The sequence below is a fragment of the Cricetulus griseus genome, chromosome 2 (assembly GCF_003668045.3).
Source record: "Cricetulus griseus strain 17A/GY chromosome 2, alternate assembly CriGri-PICRH-1.0, whole genome shotgun sequence".
NCBI classification, from domain to species: Eukaryota; Metazoa; Chordata; class Mammalia; order Rodentia; family Cricetidae; genus Cricetulus; species Cricetulus griseus.
The window spans coordinates 171,556,416-171,569,089 of NC_048595.1; the positions used below are offsets into that span (position 1 = coordinate 171,556,416).

Sequence of the window (12,674 nt, forward strand, 5' to 3'; positions counted from 1 at the left end):
TTTTGTTTTGTTTTTTGGTTTTTTGAGACAGGGTTTCCCTGTGGCTTTGGAGGTTGTCCTGGAACTAGCTGTTGTAGAACAGGCTGGTCTCGAACTCACAGAGATCCGTCTGCCTCTGTCTCCCGAGTGCAAGGGCGTGCGCCACCAACACCTGGCTCAAACAACCCTTCTTATAACACATTTCTTGAATTTCTGGACAAGGAGCTGCCCTAGAACATCCTTAATGACCTTGGTCCATCTTCTCTACTTTGTCTCCATTTCCTGTTCTTCAAGTATATTTTGACAGTCAACTCAATTCTCAGTGAATGACCTCTCTGTGCCCCTCCCATTCCTAAACTCCAGTGCTCTACTCCTCACAAGACACTTTAACCTTCTCTACATCCGTCTTCCGTATCTGTCAGTCCTTTATGGGTAAGGACTGCATTCTAGTGTCCACACAGATGCATCTACTCAGCAGGTGAATGGACTATCACTAGCTGGTAGAATTATCCCACTGCAAACTCTACCTGGCTTTAGTCACATCTACACCACAGGTGCAATGTTACTTACTATGTATGTCCACAGCAAAATGCATTTTAGCTCTAGCTAGAACTTTCCTCTGATGATATCCTAAAGTAGCAAAGATGGTTCTTAACCTGAATACATATGTGCAGGTGTGATTTTAATTACATAAATATTTAGATATTCTTACTAAAATGATACTTTGCTATGAAAAAAACTTTAATAAATAAATGGAGACTTTTAAAATGACATTTATCACAAATTCATATCACTGTTCTAATGGCTATAAATATTCTACCCTGTATGCTTGGACATTTAGGTTACTTCTAACATTTTTTTTCCTTTTTTTTAATTAATTTTTTTCATTTATTTTACACACCAACCACAGTTTCCCCTCCCTCTTCCCATCTACACCCCCATTCTTTCCTCTGTTCAGAAAGATGCAGGTCTCCCGTGGGAGTCAACAAAGCATGGCATATCAAGTTGAGACAGGCAACTTCCTGAATATAACAGCAGTAGCACAGACACTGAGATGACAATTAATATATGGAACCTCCTAAAACTGAAAACCTTCTGTAAAGCAAAGGACACAGTCAATAAGACAAAATGGCTCCCTACAGAATGGGAAAAGATCCTCACCAACCCCACATCCGACAGAGGGCTATCTCCAAAATATACAAAGAACTCAAGAAACCAGACACCAAAATACCAAATAATACAATTAAAACACAGAGTACAGATTTAAACAGAGAACTCTAAATAGAAGAATCTCAAATGGCCAAGATACACTTGAATTATTCAGCATCCTTAGTCATCAGAGAAATGCAAATCAAAATAACTCTGAGACACTTCTAACTTAACTTGTTGCTATCAACCACACTGTAAAAATTACTATAGCATAAAAATTATATATGCATTTTTACGGAGTTTGTATGTCTGGGTGTATTTAATTTGTGTGGATAAACAAACAGAATTAAATATCTGAACTGTTTCTCTCGAGTGAGGCTAAGCATCTAGGCTGTATTCCATATGTCTATTTGGGATGTCTTGGACACCACTACACCTCTAAACATAATCAAGAAATCTGAAAACAGCATGAACCTGAGGTGTAATACTAGCCCCTATCTTCCTTCCATTCATGAGCTTTATTCTTTACTGATATCTAAATACTTCTTTGAAACCAAAAATATGGGTGAGAAGTAGATGCCATTCTCACTCCATAGAGGACACTCAACTCCCTGGTGTGGTTTGTTTGAAGTCAGAGGTTCAGACAGCTCAAATTGAGCTAACCACATCCAAACTAAGCTCTTTGACCCAAAAAGTCAAGAATGTTACAATTCTTACCTTCATCCATGAGTAGCTCATCCTGAAATGCTTCAGCAAAATCAACGTTTTGCAGCACACTATGTTCTGGAAGTACCTGCTTTATGACTCCTGGTTTATGCAACAGTGCTCTGCCAGAAGAGATTTTTATTCACTTTATGTATAAAGTGACCTAAATCAGATTTCAAAGTATTTGGCAATCCCCACAAACAGCATGATACACTCATACGCAGAGCAAATATCTTAAGTCATAATATAAGTACCTTTTTAGAGTTAAATCTATTTTGGGAAGATCATTTGAAATGGTAGTGAAATCATTAGTTTTAGTTCAACAGTAATATCAAGGCAGGAACTCTTTAATGTAAGAGTAAAAAGAAGAACAGATCCTTTTGAGGGCTTATCTTTTCATTATTTCTGACAATCTAGTCATAGAACTTGCCTTAGTAGAAGAAAAAATATCAATAATGATAAGCTGTTTTGCTTTTGTTTAGTCTCAGCACTGGGGGTGGGGGTAAGGGTGGGGCTGGGGGAGCAACGGCAGGCGGTTCTCAGTGAGTTCCAGGACAGCCAGGGCTACATAGAGACCTTGTCTCAAAAAAAAAAAAAAAAAAGGTTCAAAGGATCACATAGTGAGCTATCACTCTCAGCATGCGCTTCATCTATCTTTTCTAGCTTGAGAACTCAATTTTACACTAAGAAGCTGCTCCTAGAATTTATCACATAATAATGTACTGTTTTTCATCACACTTCAGCTAGAGCAGCAATATTCCCAACTTTCCAACTCAGTATATTAAATCACATTTATATTAGATATATCAAATTTTATAAAGTATCTGTAAGTTAAACTATCCTACACATTTTTAAAATACAATTATCTTTTCCAGTAATTTATAGCCTTGCTAGAAATATGCTAAATTAATCATGTAAGTTTATATGTCAGTAGTTCTCAAAATCTTTTCTTAAATTGATCTGATATATTCTCAAGTATGTTAGGAGTAGAGTTCTAGTATAAAGTATGAGGGTCCTACTGGATAAGGGAAAAGAGGAATAATCCACATGTCAAGAAATAAAGTGAATGCAAGAAAACACAGTGTTTCTCCAAGTATTTCTAACTCACACTATGCCAACTTATGAGCCACACAATTTTTACCAATGGTTTTCTTCACCTATCAGTTGACTAATAAATAGTGAGGTCTGTTCTGAAACTTCCAAATCATTAACTGTCCCTTGCTTTCACTGAATAGTTCCCAACATTGTCTGAATGAAGTATCTACCTTCGGTACTGCTGTCTGGAGATTTCATCACCACCAAAGAAGTATACACTTAGCAGTTCTGTTGCAGGATTTTTGTCATTCTTTCTGATTGATGGATTGTATATTAAAGTAATATCCTGATACAAAAACAAGAAAACCAGGAGTATGAATATTCAGTATTTTTTCTCAGCAAGCCATCTCACTCTGAATGAACAGTCCTGCAATACTACATAGAACACAGACACAAGAACCAGTCACTGGAAGGCAGAGGCAAGGAGATCTCTGTACAAGGCCAGCCTGGCAACAGTTCCAGAACAGCCAGGGCTACACAGAGAAACCCTGTCTTGAAACAAAAACAAACAAACAAACAAACAAACAAAAAATGTACAGCTCTTTCAGAACAACAAGGTAAGTACATCTATCCCATACTCCTTTCCAAACCGATTTTAGCTCTTAGCCATAAAATATATAATTAATATTAATCAAAACATAACTACTTTTAAGGGCAGAGATTTTATACTTACTTCTTGGGTTCTTTCCTTAAGCACAAATTTATCTGGAAAAATCCTCAATACTTTAGGATCCAGCAAAACTTTTCTTTGACAATCTTTAAAACATACTGCTTTAACAAAGGCTGCTCTGGAGCCAGTGTTTCGAATAGAAAAAATAACTTTACTTTCTTTGCCAGGAACTAAGTCATTCACTGTTACCAAGTAACTGTCAGATAACTTTTTAACATCTTCTAAAATAAGATTACTTGTTCCTCCATATCCAGACAAAGGTATCTAAAAAACAAAAAAAAGAAGAAGAAAGAAAGAACGAAAGAAAAAAATACACATCCAAAATAGTTTTTATATAAGAAAGCAGAAAATTTATTACAGTCAGAAGAAAACAGATTTAATACAATTAAAGTTTTAGGGTTTGTATCCTTGGGCTAGCAATTACAAACTTCTAGTCTACCATATTTATTATACTATATTATATATTTGTTTGGATATATTATATATGTAGCACTTCCAAGCTGCATACCTTCTGACTATGTAAAGAACAACTGTTTCATACACACTGAACTGAAATCTGGAATTTAGCTGCAGAGAGGGAGGAATGAAGAGCAAAGGGGTCTGTACCAGGCTGGTGAAACCCACAGAAACAGCTGGCCTGAACAAGGGGGAGCACATCGACCCCAGATGCTGTCTGGGAGGCCAGCACAGGACTGATCCAGACCCTAGAACATGGATGTCAAAGAGGAGGCCTCTGCACTCTAGGGGGCCCCTGGTGGTGGATTAGTATTTTTCCCTGATGGAAGAAGGGTCTTTGAGAGCCCATCCCACCTGAAGGGATGCACTCTTGCCCTGGTCACATGGGGAAGGGCCTAGGGGGGACGGGGACGGGGACGGGGTGGGGGGGGGGACGGGAGACGGGGGGGGACGGGGGGGGACGGGAGGGGACGGGGGGGACGGGGGGGGGAGGGGGCCGGCGTGGGGGTAGGAGAGGTGTGGGTGAGGGGAGGGAGAGGGAGAGGGAGAAGAGATTGACATGTGAAACAAGCTTGTTCCTAATTTGAACTAATAAAAAAAAAAAAAGGTAGAGAACTACAGACCACAAAAAAAAAGAACAACTGTTTCCTGTTGCATAAGCCAAGCTTAACCAAAATACAATAAAAACTAGTATAGCTACACTTGCATATATTTGTAATGTGAAACATAAGATTGTAATTAATTTATTTTGAAATGCCTAAAAACATAGATACACTAGTTGGTGGTCAGCTATGTGGTAAGAGAAATATACCAAAACATGAATTGTAGAATCTAAGTAGTATTTTTTCAACTTTCAGCAATTTGGAAAAATTTTCATAACAATACTTTAGGAGAAAAAAAAGCCTACTATCTCACAGTCTTTTAGCAGGGTTATTGTTAGAGAGAAGACTGCAAACAGGAATACACTGAGGACCAGTACTCAAAACTCCATGCACAAGCAAGCTAGGGTTTGGAAGCCTGAGACTGAAGCCAGGTCTGATATCCTTGCTGCAGTTTTTACAGGTGTTGGAGCCTTTCAAAAAAAGAAAGAAAGAAAAAGAAAGAAAGAAAGGAAGGAAGGAAGGAAGGAAGGAAGGAAGGAAGGAAGGAAGGAAGGAGAGCTCACAGATACCTCCATTATAATAAAAAAAAGAAATAACCTTTGCCAGGCGGGTGGTGATACACACCTTTAATCCCAGCACTCAGAGGCAGGCGGATCTCTGTGAGTTCAAGGCCAGCCTGATCTACAAAGATACACAGAGAAACCCTGTCTCAAATAAACCAAACAAAATTTTGTCTCTGTAGACCCAGTATTGGGAACACAATCTAGAAAATTGTATGAAGAGATATTTGATCAAGTCTGAATGTTGGTGTCTCACAAAATCCATATGCCAAAATAATCCCCAACATAACAGCATTAGGAACCAGGATTTAGAGGAAATGCTGAAGTCATGACAACCCTGCTTTCAAAAGTTGAATTAGTGTGCTTAGGAAAGGGGAGAGGAGGGGAGGGGCTAGAGAGATGGCTCAGTAGTTAAGAACACTGGCTGCTCTTCCAGAGGTCCCGAGTTTAACTCCCAGCAATGACATAGTGACTAACAACCATCCATAACAAAATCTGATGCCCTCCTCTGGCCTGCAGGCATACATGCAAGCTGAACATTGTACACATAATAAATAAATAAATAAATCTTTAAAAAGGTGAGGGGAATTCATCACTCTTACCCCAAGTGAAGAACATGGCAAAAACAAGTGTCATGTTGAAACAGAGTGCATCTCCTTGCTAGACAGTGAATTTGCTGACACATCAATTTAGGGCATCCAGCTTGAGAATTAAGAGCATAACTGTTTAAAAATTAACCAGTGTGGGGTTGGAGAGATGGCTCAGGAGTTAAGAGCACTAGAAAGGTTCAATTCCCAGTACCCACAAGGCATCTTACAATAGTCTGTAACTCTAGTTCCAGGGGATCTGACACCCTTTTCTGGTATCCATGGGCACCAGACACACATGTGGTACAGAGACATAAAGACAAAATGCTCCTACAGAAAAAATAATTATCTAGCTTGTGGTATCTGTTGCTTACAATGGACTGCTCTGATTCACCCAAAATGTGCTTATGTTAGGTATGTTTCAAATTTCTCAAGGTGAAATGAAAATTCAAGGTGGTTGTAAGAATCTCACAATGGTTGCTTTTAATGACTTGATAATTATCCTATAATTTGTTTATAAGGTCTATAACTTAGAAAAAACAGAATACATGATCTATCAATATTAAAGGAATGGCTATAAAAAAAATGGCTATGAAAAAAAAGCAGTGAACTTCTCTTACCATAAACTTAACGCCTGGCTGTGAACGATCTCCAAGTTGTTTGATTTCTAGTTTAGCCAACATACAAGATAATCGAGTAGGTGCAAATAACACAGAAATTACACAGTCCTCTCCTGGGCAAATTCTGATCTCACAGTTACTGGTCAATCTCTCTTCTGAGCCAAAAGTGTTCTTAATCTACAATTTAAAAACAACCACTATATAAACACAAATACCAGCACAAATGAAACACACATTAACACAAACTCTTACAGTTAGTCTTGGAGGCTGAAAGATGGCTCAGCAATTAAGAGCATTGCTCTTGCAGGGGACCCAGGTTAAGTTCCCAGTGCCTACATGGCACTCACAAGCATCTGTAACTCCAGTCCCAGAGAATCTGACACCTTCTTCTGAAATCTATGGGCATGCACATGTTGCATAAACATACATGCAGGCAAATACTCATACGCATAAAACAAAAATTTAAAAATCTTTAAAACCTACAAACAAAAATTAGTTGGTCTGGATGAGGAGAAAGCCCAATTAGTACAGAGCTTGCCTAGCATGTACAAGACCCTGGGTTCCATTCCAGCACGGGGGGGGGGGGGGGGGGGGGGGGACGGACACAAAACCCACTTGGTCTAGGCTGAGTGTGGTGGCATACACCTAAAATAGCACTTGAGAGGCAGAGGCCGGCAGATCTCTGTGAGTTCAAGGCCAGCTTGATCTACATAGGGAATCTCAGGCCAGCCAGAGAGAGCTACACAGTGAGACCGATTTCAGACAAATAAGTCTACATATATTGAGTGTTCGGTACTCAGAAGAAACATCAGACAGAAGCCATGTGTGGTGGTATAGGCCTGTAGGAGACAGTAGGATCATGAGTTTCAGGCAGGCCAGCCTAGGCTATACAGCTGCATAAACAAAACAAAGTAATTTTTAAAGGTGTTTAAATCATACAAAACAAAGACCATGGTACAAACCTGAAAGCAATCCTGATCCTGTCCTTTAATAAGGAGTCGAAGAGTCTGGGCTGTGGTTGCAGAACTGTTTCTTAAAACTAGTTTCTGAAGCCTGAAAACAATTACACAATTGAAATAAATGTCTTCTTTTCCATGGATACTGCTTCAGTGACAAAAACAAAGCCAAGTGAACCTGACCACAGAGTGTAAAGATAGGCTGACTGTACAACTCACAATTATGGAACTTGTTTGTGGAAATACAAGGTCTATTAAGCCTCAACAGGGAAGGTTTTTAGTTTAATTTCTCCTCTCAGATGGCCTTATTCATATATCAAATCTTTAACGAGGTCAGAGCTACCAGGCTCATTTGTACAAAGTGGTCTTCTCAGCAGTCTGCAGTTACCTCACTTTTTAAAGACATTAGAATATAAGTAAAGGAGGCATAGAAATAGCAGGTTGCTAGTATGAAAAACCTTGAATCTTTGAAACTAATTCTTTCTTCACTTAATACAAATAAGAAATCCCTGCTGTGCACAAAAAAACGCAGACCATTACCACTTAATTTGAAGTCTGTTCTAAGTATTTATCAACTAGGCTGCAATCTCCTTAAACAAGATTCAGTGCCTCGATTATCTTCTCTCTGTCTTTCCATGAAAGTAGCCCTCATATTCATCAGAGAACTCACCAAAAGGCCTAAGAAAATAAAAACCAGTCTGAGATGCATTTTAAAAATTAAACATTATAAAATTTTTAGGGCTGGAGAGATGGCTCAGAGTTTAAGAGCACTGACTGCTCTTCCAGAAGCCCTGAGTTCAATTCCCAGCAACCACATGGTGGCTCACAACCACCCGTTATAAGACCTGGTTCCCTCTTCTGGTGTGCAGATATACATGGAAGCAGAATGTTGTATACATAATAAATAAAATCTTAATTTTTTTTTTTTTAATTTAGGCTCATCACATGAAGACTGAGCAAATACATGGCAGCTTTATCTCAAATCTAAAGAGACACATACAGTAACACCTGAGAGAGTAACATAGGTAATCAAACAACAAAATCTCAGTGCTCTTGAATGGTTGCTGTGAACACTTACTGTGTCCTGCCAAGAGGGAGGCCTCCCCAGGTCAGAAACTGCTTATTGGACAGAATCAATGGGACATCTGAGCAGGGAGATCCAGGTGGCAGAGGTTTACTCCCAGAAGGAATGACTTCACCTTTTAACACCACTTCATACTGAGGTCCTAATGGCTGCACAAATATTCTCAAGATCCTAACCGAGGAAGAAAAAACAAGCCAAGTTTCCCACACTCAGTTCTTCTGGCAACTATATCCTATACACTCCCTTTGTCCAAGAGATCGAGTCTGTGGTAAAACCACATTATTTCTGCCCCAAAAGTTTATGCTCCAGGAGGAAAGAACACACAAAAGAAGTGATAAAAATCACAATAATGTCTACATGGCAGCACAAGAGAAATTTCACAGGGCTTTCTTCATGAGGAATTCCTGAAGGTCCCAGAAGTCAGCACAGGACTGAGGCTTAAACAAGCACTTAAACTAGTGTCCGTTTTTCCCAAAGACTCTAGTAATGAACTAACCGGACGTGGTAATTCTGTACTCCATGCTGGGAATGGGCAGTGGGAGCCTCTGTGGGTGCTTGTGTGACATATGCTAAGCTACTTCTATGCAGTCAAGTTTAAACACAAAAAACAATGGTACACTGATTGAAAAATTACTTATGATTCAGATGTCAAAGCCACAGGTCCTGAAAGAGACCTGGGGAGAATTGTGAAGTAATAAAAAACAAAAGTTTTCTAGAAGAAAAAGTTTAAAGAGGAATATGCTTTATTATTTTGTCTAAATATACCAGAAAACAGCAACTTCTTAACTTTGACTCACTTGGATTAAGAGAAGCATTTTAATAACAAAAAAAGATGGGCCAGCAAGATGGTTCAGTGGGTAAAAGCACTTGCTGTGCAAGCCTGAGGAATTGCATTTGCGTCCAAGCCCATGGTGGAAGGAGAAACAACTACTGAGAATTGTCCTCTGATCTCCACACATGCACCATGCATGGCATGTATGTGACACCCATACCACACACATCATACACACAACAGTGATACTATAAATTACATATGTATATACATATATACATAAACATACATACATACCTATATATAAAGGGTAACTGAAAAGATCAAAGCACAGCTATATCATCACATCATATATTAGGTGAAATAAAATAGGTTATCTGTACATGAGTGAAAAATAACTAAGCAAGTGGTTATTCTAAGTATTTTCATATTACCTTTCTTCATATGCTTTGGAATCCTTTGGTGTAAATGAAACTGTAACTTCATGTTCTTCTCCAGGTTTAAGAAATAAACTCTCTGGATTAACTGAAAACTGGCTTCCTTTTTCTGCGACCTACGAAATTATATAACCACAATTTGTATTGTGTGCCTTTCTTTTCTAGTTTTTAGATTTTTTGTTTGTTTGGTTTTTTTTGTTTTTCTAGACAGGGTATCTCTGTGTATGCAGTAGCCCTGGATGTCCTGGAACTCTCTCGGTAGACCAGACTGGCCTCAAACTCACAGAGATCTGCCTGCCTCTGCCTCCCAAATGCTGGGATTAAAAGTGTGTGTGCCACCACCACCTGTCTTATTCCTTTTTAAAAGGATATTTCCTTCTTCCTACATTTCAAATCTTTTTCATACCCCATCACCATCTGCTAATTACTACCATAATCTCACTCACCTAAGAATCTCAGAAATAAACCTACATACGCAGACTATTCTCTCCCAGTTCTACATATGCACAGATGCCACACAAACTTCTAAGAAACTGCTCAAGAATTCTTATATTCAAAGCCATTAGGCTTCAACATTAACCAAGCATATACTTTAGGCTAGTATGACTCCCAATTTTTACAACACTCTTGGTAATTCCTAGCCTAGTCCTCATAACAGCCTAACAAGGCTGCCAGCACAGTAGTCATCAGAAAGTTACTAAAGCACTCTTGCAGAAATTCTTACCTTGATGTCTAGATAAACTTCAATATTTCCAGCATTTTTCAAAGGCAAGGGCTGCTTTGTTGAAGAATTTACATCGGCCAACAAATACATAGTCTATGGGGGTAGGGCAAAGATGCAATCAAAAAGGTGTCACAACTAAAGAACTATCAACCTGAGCACAACAGAATAACAATAGAGAGAAGATGAAGCTGGATACCTGTAAGTCCCTGGGGGCATGAATCCTAGCTATTCCTGCTCTTGCTCGGAGGTCCACACTTCTAAGAACTGGTATAGGGTTAGGGCTGTCAACTTCTATATCCACTCTAGCCAGGAATTCTTCTGCCGAGCCTAGAATTTCTATGAAAGTTTACTTTTACTTCAGTAAACAGATATTTAATCCCAGATTTCACCAGTCATGCAAAAGGATGTCCTTAGGGATCCAAAGAAAAGTCAAGGGCCAGGGAGATGGCTTAGTGGGTAAAGAGTTACTGTGCAAGTTTGATGACCTGAGTGTGATCCTTAGAACCCATGTAAAGGTAGAAGCAGAAAACCAACCCCATAAAATTGTCTAGTGACCTTCATATACATGCCCACAGATGTACAAATAATAAATTAAATAAATTAAAAGGAAAAGAAAAAGGTAAGACTTTTAAAACAATCCAAACTTAGGTATGACTAGAGAGACAAGTAGGGAGGAAGTGGGTTTTCTGCCGCACTTGCTTAGATTACCTACACTTACACAGATTTAACCCCTAGTATCACACCATCTTCCTCTTTTTACAAACAACATAAGTTTTTCACAATACCCAAAATATTGTCATTTAATTAACAAGAAAGTAAATTGTGAAATCTGAAGTTTAACTATAAAATAGGATAATTCAAAATATATATATATATACATATATGATACCTGAAGTGAGACGCTTCTTAGGACTATGGAAAATAACCCAAACTATCAGAAATTCTGGATCCTATTAAATGAAAAACAAAATTTTAATGTATATATACTACAAGCTCAAATCCCAATAAGATAAAAGTAGTTTGCAAACTTGTTCTTTACTTCTAAGCCAGTTCTTTTAAACTGACCTGTCCATCGTAACTGGCAGGCATCACGTGACTGATTACAGATGGGGTCACCAGCTGAGCAATCATGTCAGAGTAAGGAGCAGCTTTCAGAGAAGCCTGAATGGGCTCTTTGGAAAATGTGAAGCAGCGCCAGGCTAAGGCATTCTGTTTAGAAACAGGAAAATCAGTTTCAGCAAAGTCATAGCAGTATATTTGTTAATGGGCTCTTTAGCAATATAATTTACTTCTAGAAGGAAGAATTAGCCAAGAATATCAGCCATGGCTATAATTTCAAATCAATATATTCTGTAGGATGCCTCTTATTTTACATTAGTACTTACAGCACTAATCGTCAGTCTGATCGGCACAGCAGCGTGTGTCCTATTTATTAACTTGAATGGGAGAGCTTTCCAGCTTTCATAAGTCAAGTCACCAAAATCCAGAACACCTTTCTTTTCTGTATCTACCTAAGTATGAAAAAGGGACTGAGTGATAAAAAGCAGTCAATTCCTAATGAATATCTTACCTATGTGCCTGCCAGTTAAGACTCAGCATGACTGGTAAACTTGAACCTAAGTTTTCCCATTCTACTTTATTTTCCATTTCATTCTATTGCTGTCTGTAAAACTAGTTTTCTTTTAAAGTAAGCCATGTACTCAAATATATTATAGAATAAGGCAAAGTGGTTACTGCTACTTTGAAAACACTATTAGATCTTAAGATGAAACCAATCATTTTATAAAACTAATCTCCTTTTAATTAATCCTATCACTAGACTCTTAATTCCTTTCACAACTTCATGAAGATCTTGGCATATTTCAGATTCAGTCTAACACAAAAACCATTTAAAATGATGTCAAATAGACGTTTAAAGTATGTGTCAGACTGGTGTGTCTTTAAACATTGGAGAGCAACCTAACAGACTCTCCCTCATACCACATATGTGAAATTTTACACAACATTTAAAACACAAACTTTTTCTTCTATAATTTATGAAACTACAAGGAAATCAAAGACAAATTAGCAAGTGGGAGCTGAATTTTACAATGGCCAATGAAGGCCAATGACACTTTCCAAACGTAGTATATTTCAAGCTCCTTGTGGGCAGGGCAAAGCTGGAATGGAATGTAAACACCATACATAAAGAACTGAAATTCAGAGTGTCCTTTCTAGGAATATTAAAAAACAAAAACAAGACATCTAAAAAACTGCCCTGCTGTTCAAAAAACAACAG

At 38.3% G+C, this 12,674-nt stretch overlaps 1 protein-coding gene across 7 annotated transcripts in view; it reads right to left on the reverse strand.

Moving 5' to 3' along the window:
• The window catches only part of Cep192 (centrosomal protein 192), an 80,450-nt gene that overhangs the window by 20,550 nt on the left and 47,226 nt on the right, over window positions 1–12,674 (reverse strand). For 6 of the 7 annotated variants that reach the window (XM_035440088.1, XM_027402678.2, XM_035440086.1 and 3 more), the window contains exons 23-34: window positions 11,782–11,907; window positions 11,462–11,605; window positions 11,286–11,346; window positions 10,593–10,732; window positions 10,397–10,489; window positions 9,670–9,788; window positions 8,458–8,634; window positions 7,386–7,476; window positions 6,424–6,600; window positions 3,602–3,862; window positions 3,099–3,214; window positions 1,846–1,955 (exon numbers count right to left, since the gene is read on the reverse strand). In XM_035440088.1, coding sequence (XP_035295979.1) covers window positions 1,846–1,955; window positions 3,099–3,214; window positions 3,602–3,862; window positions 6,424–6,600; window positions 7,386–7,476; window positions 8,458–8,634; window positions 9,670–9,788; window positions 10,397–10,489; window positions 10,593–10,732; window positions 11,286–11,346; window positions 11,462–11,605; window positions 11,782–11,907 — 1,615 coding nt within the window. The remainder of the gene's footprint in view (window positions 1–1,845; window positions 1,956–3,098; window positions 3,215–3,601; window positions 3,863–6,423; window positions 6,601–7,385; window positions 7,477–8,457; window positions 8,635–9,669; window positions 9,789–10,396; window positions 10,490–10,592; window positions 10,733–11,285; window positions 11,347–11,461; window positions 11,606–11,781; window positions 11,908–12,674) is intronic. The other variant, XM_035440087.1, reaches the window with a different exon arrangement.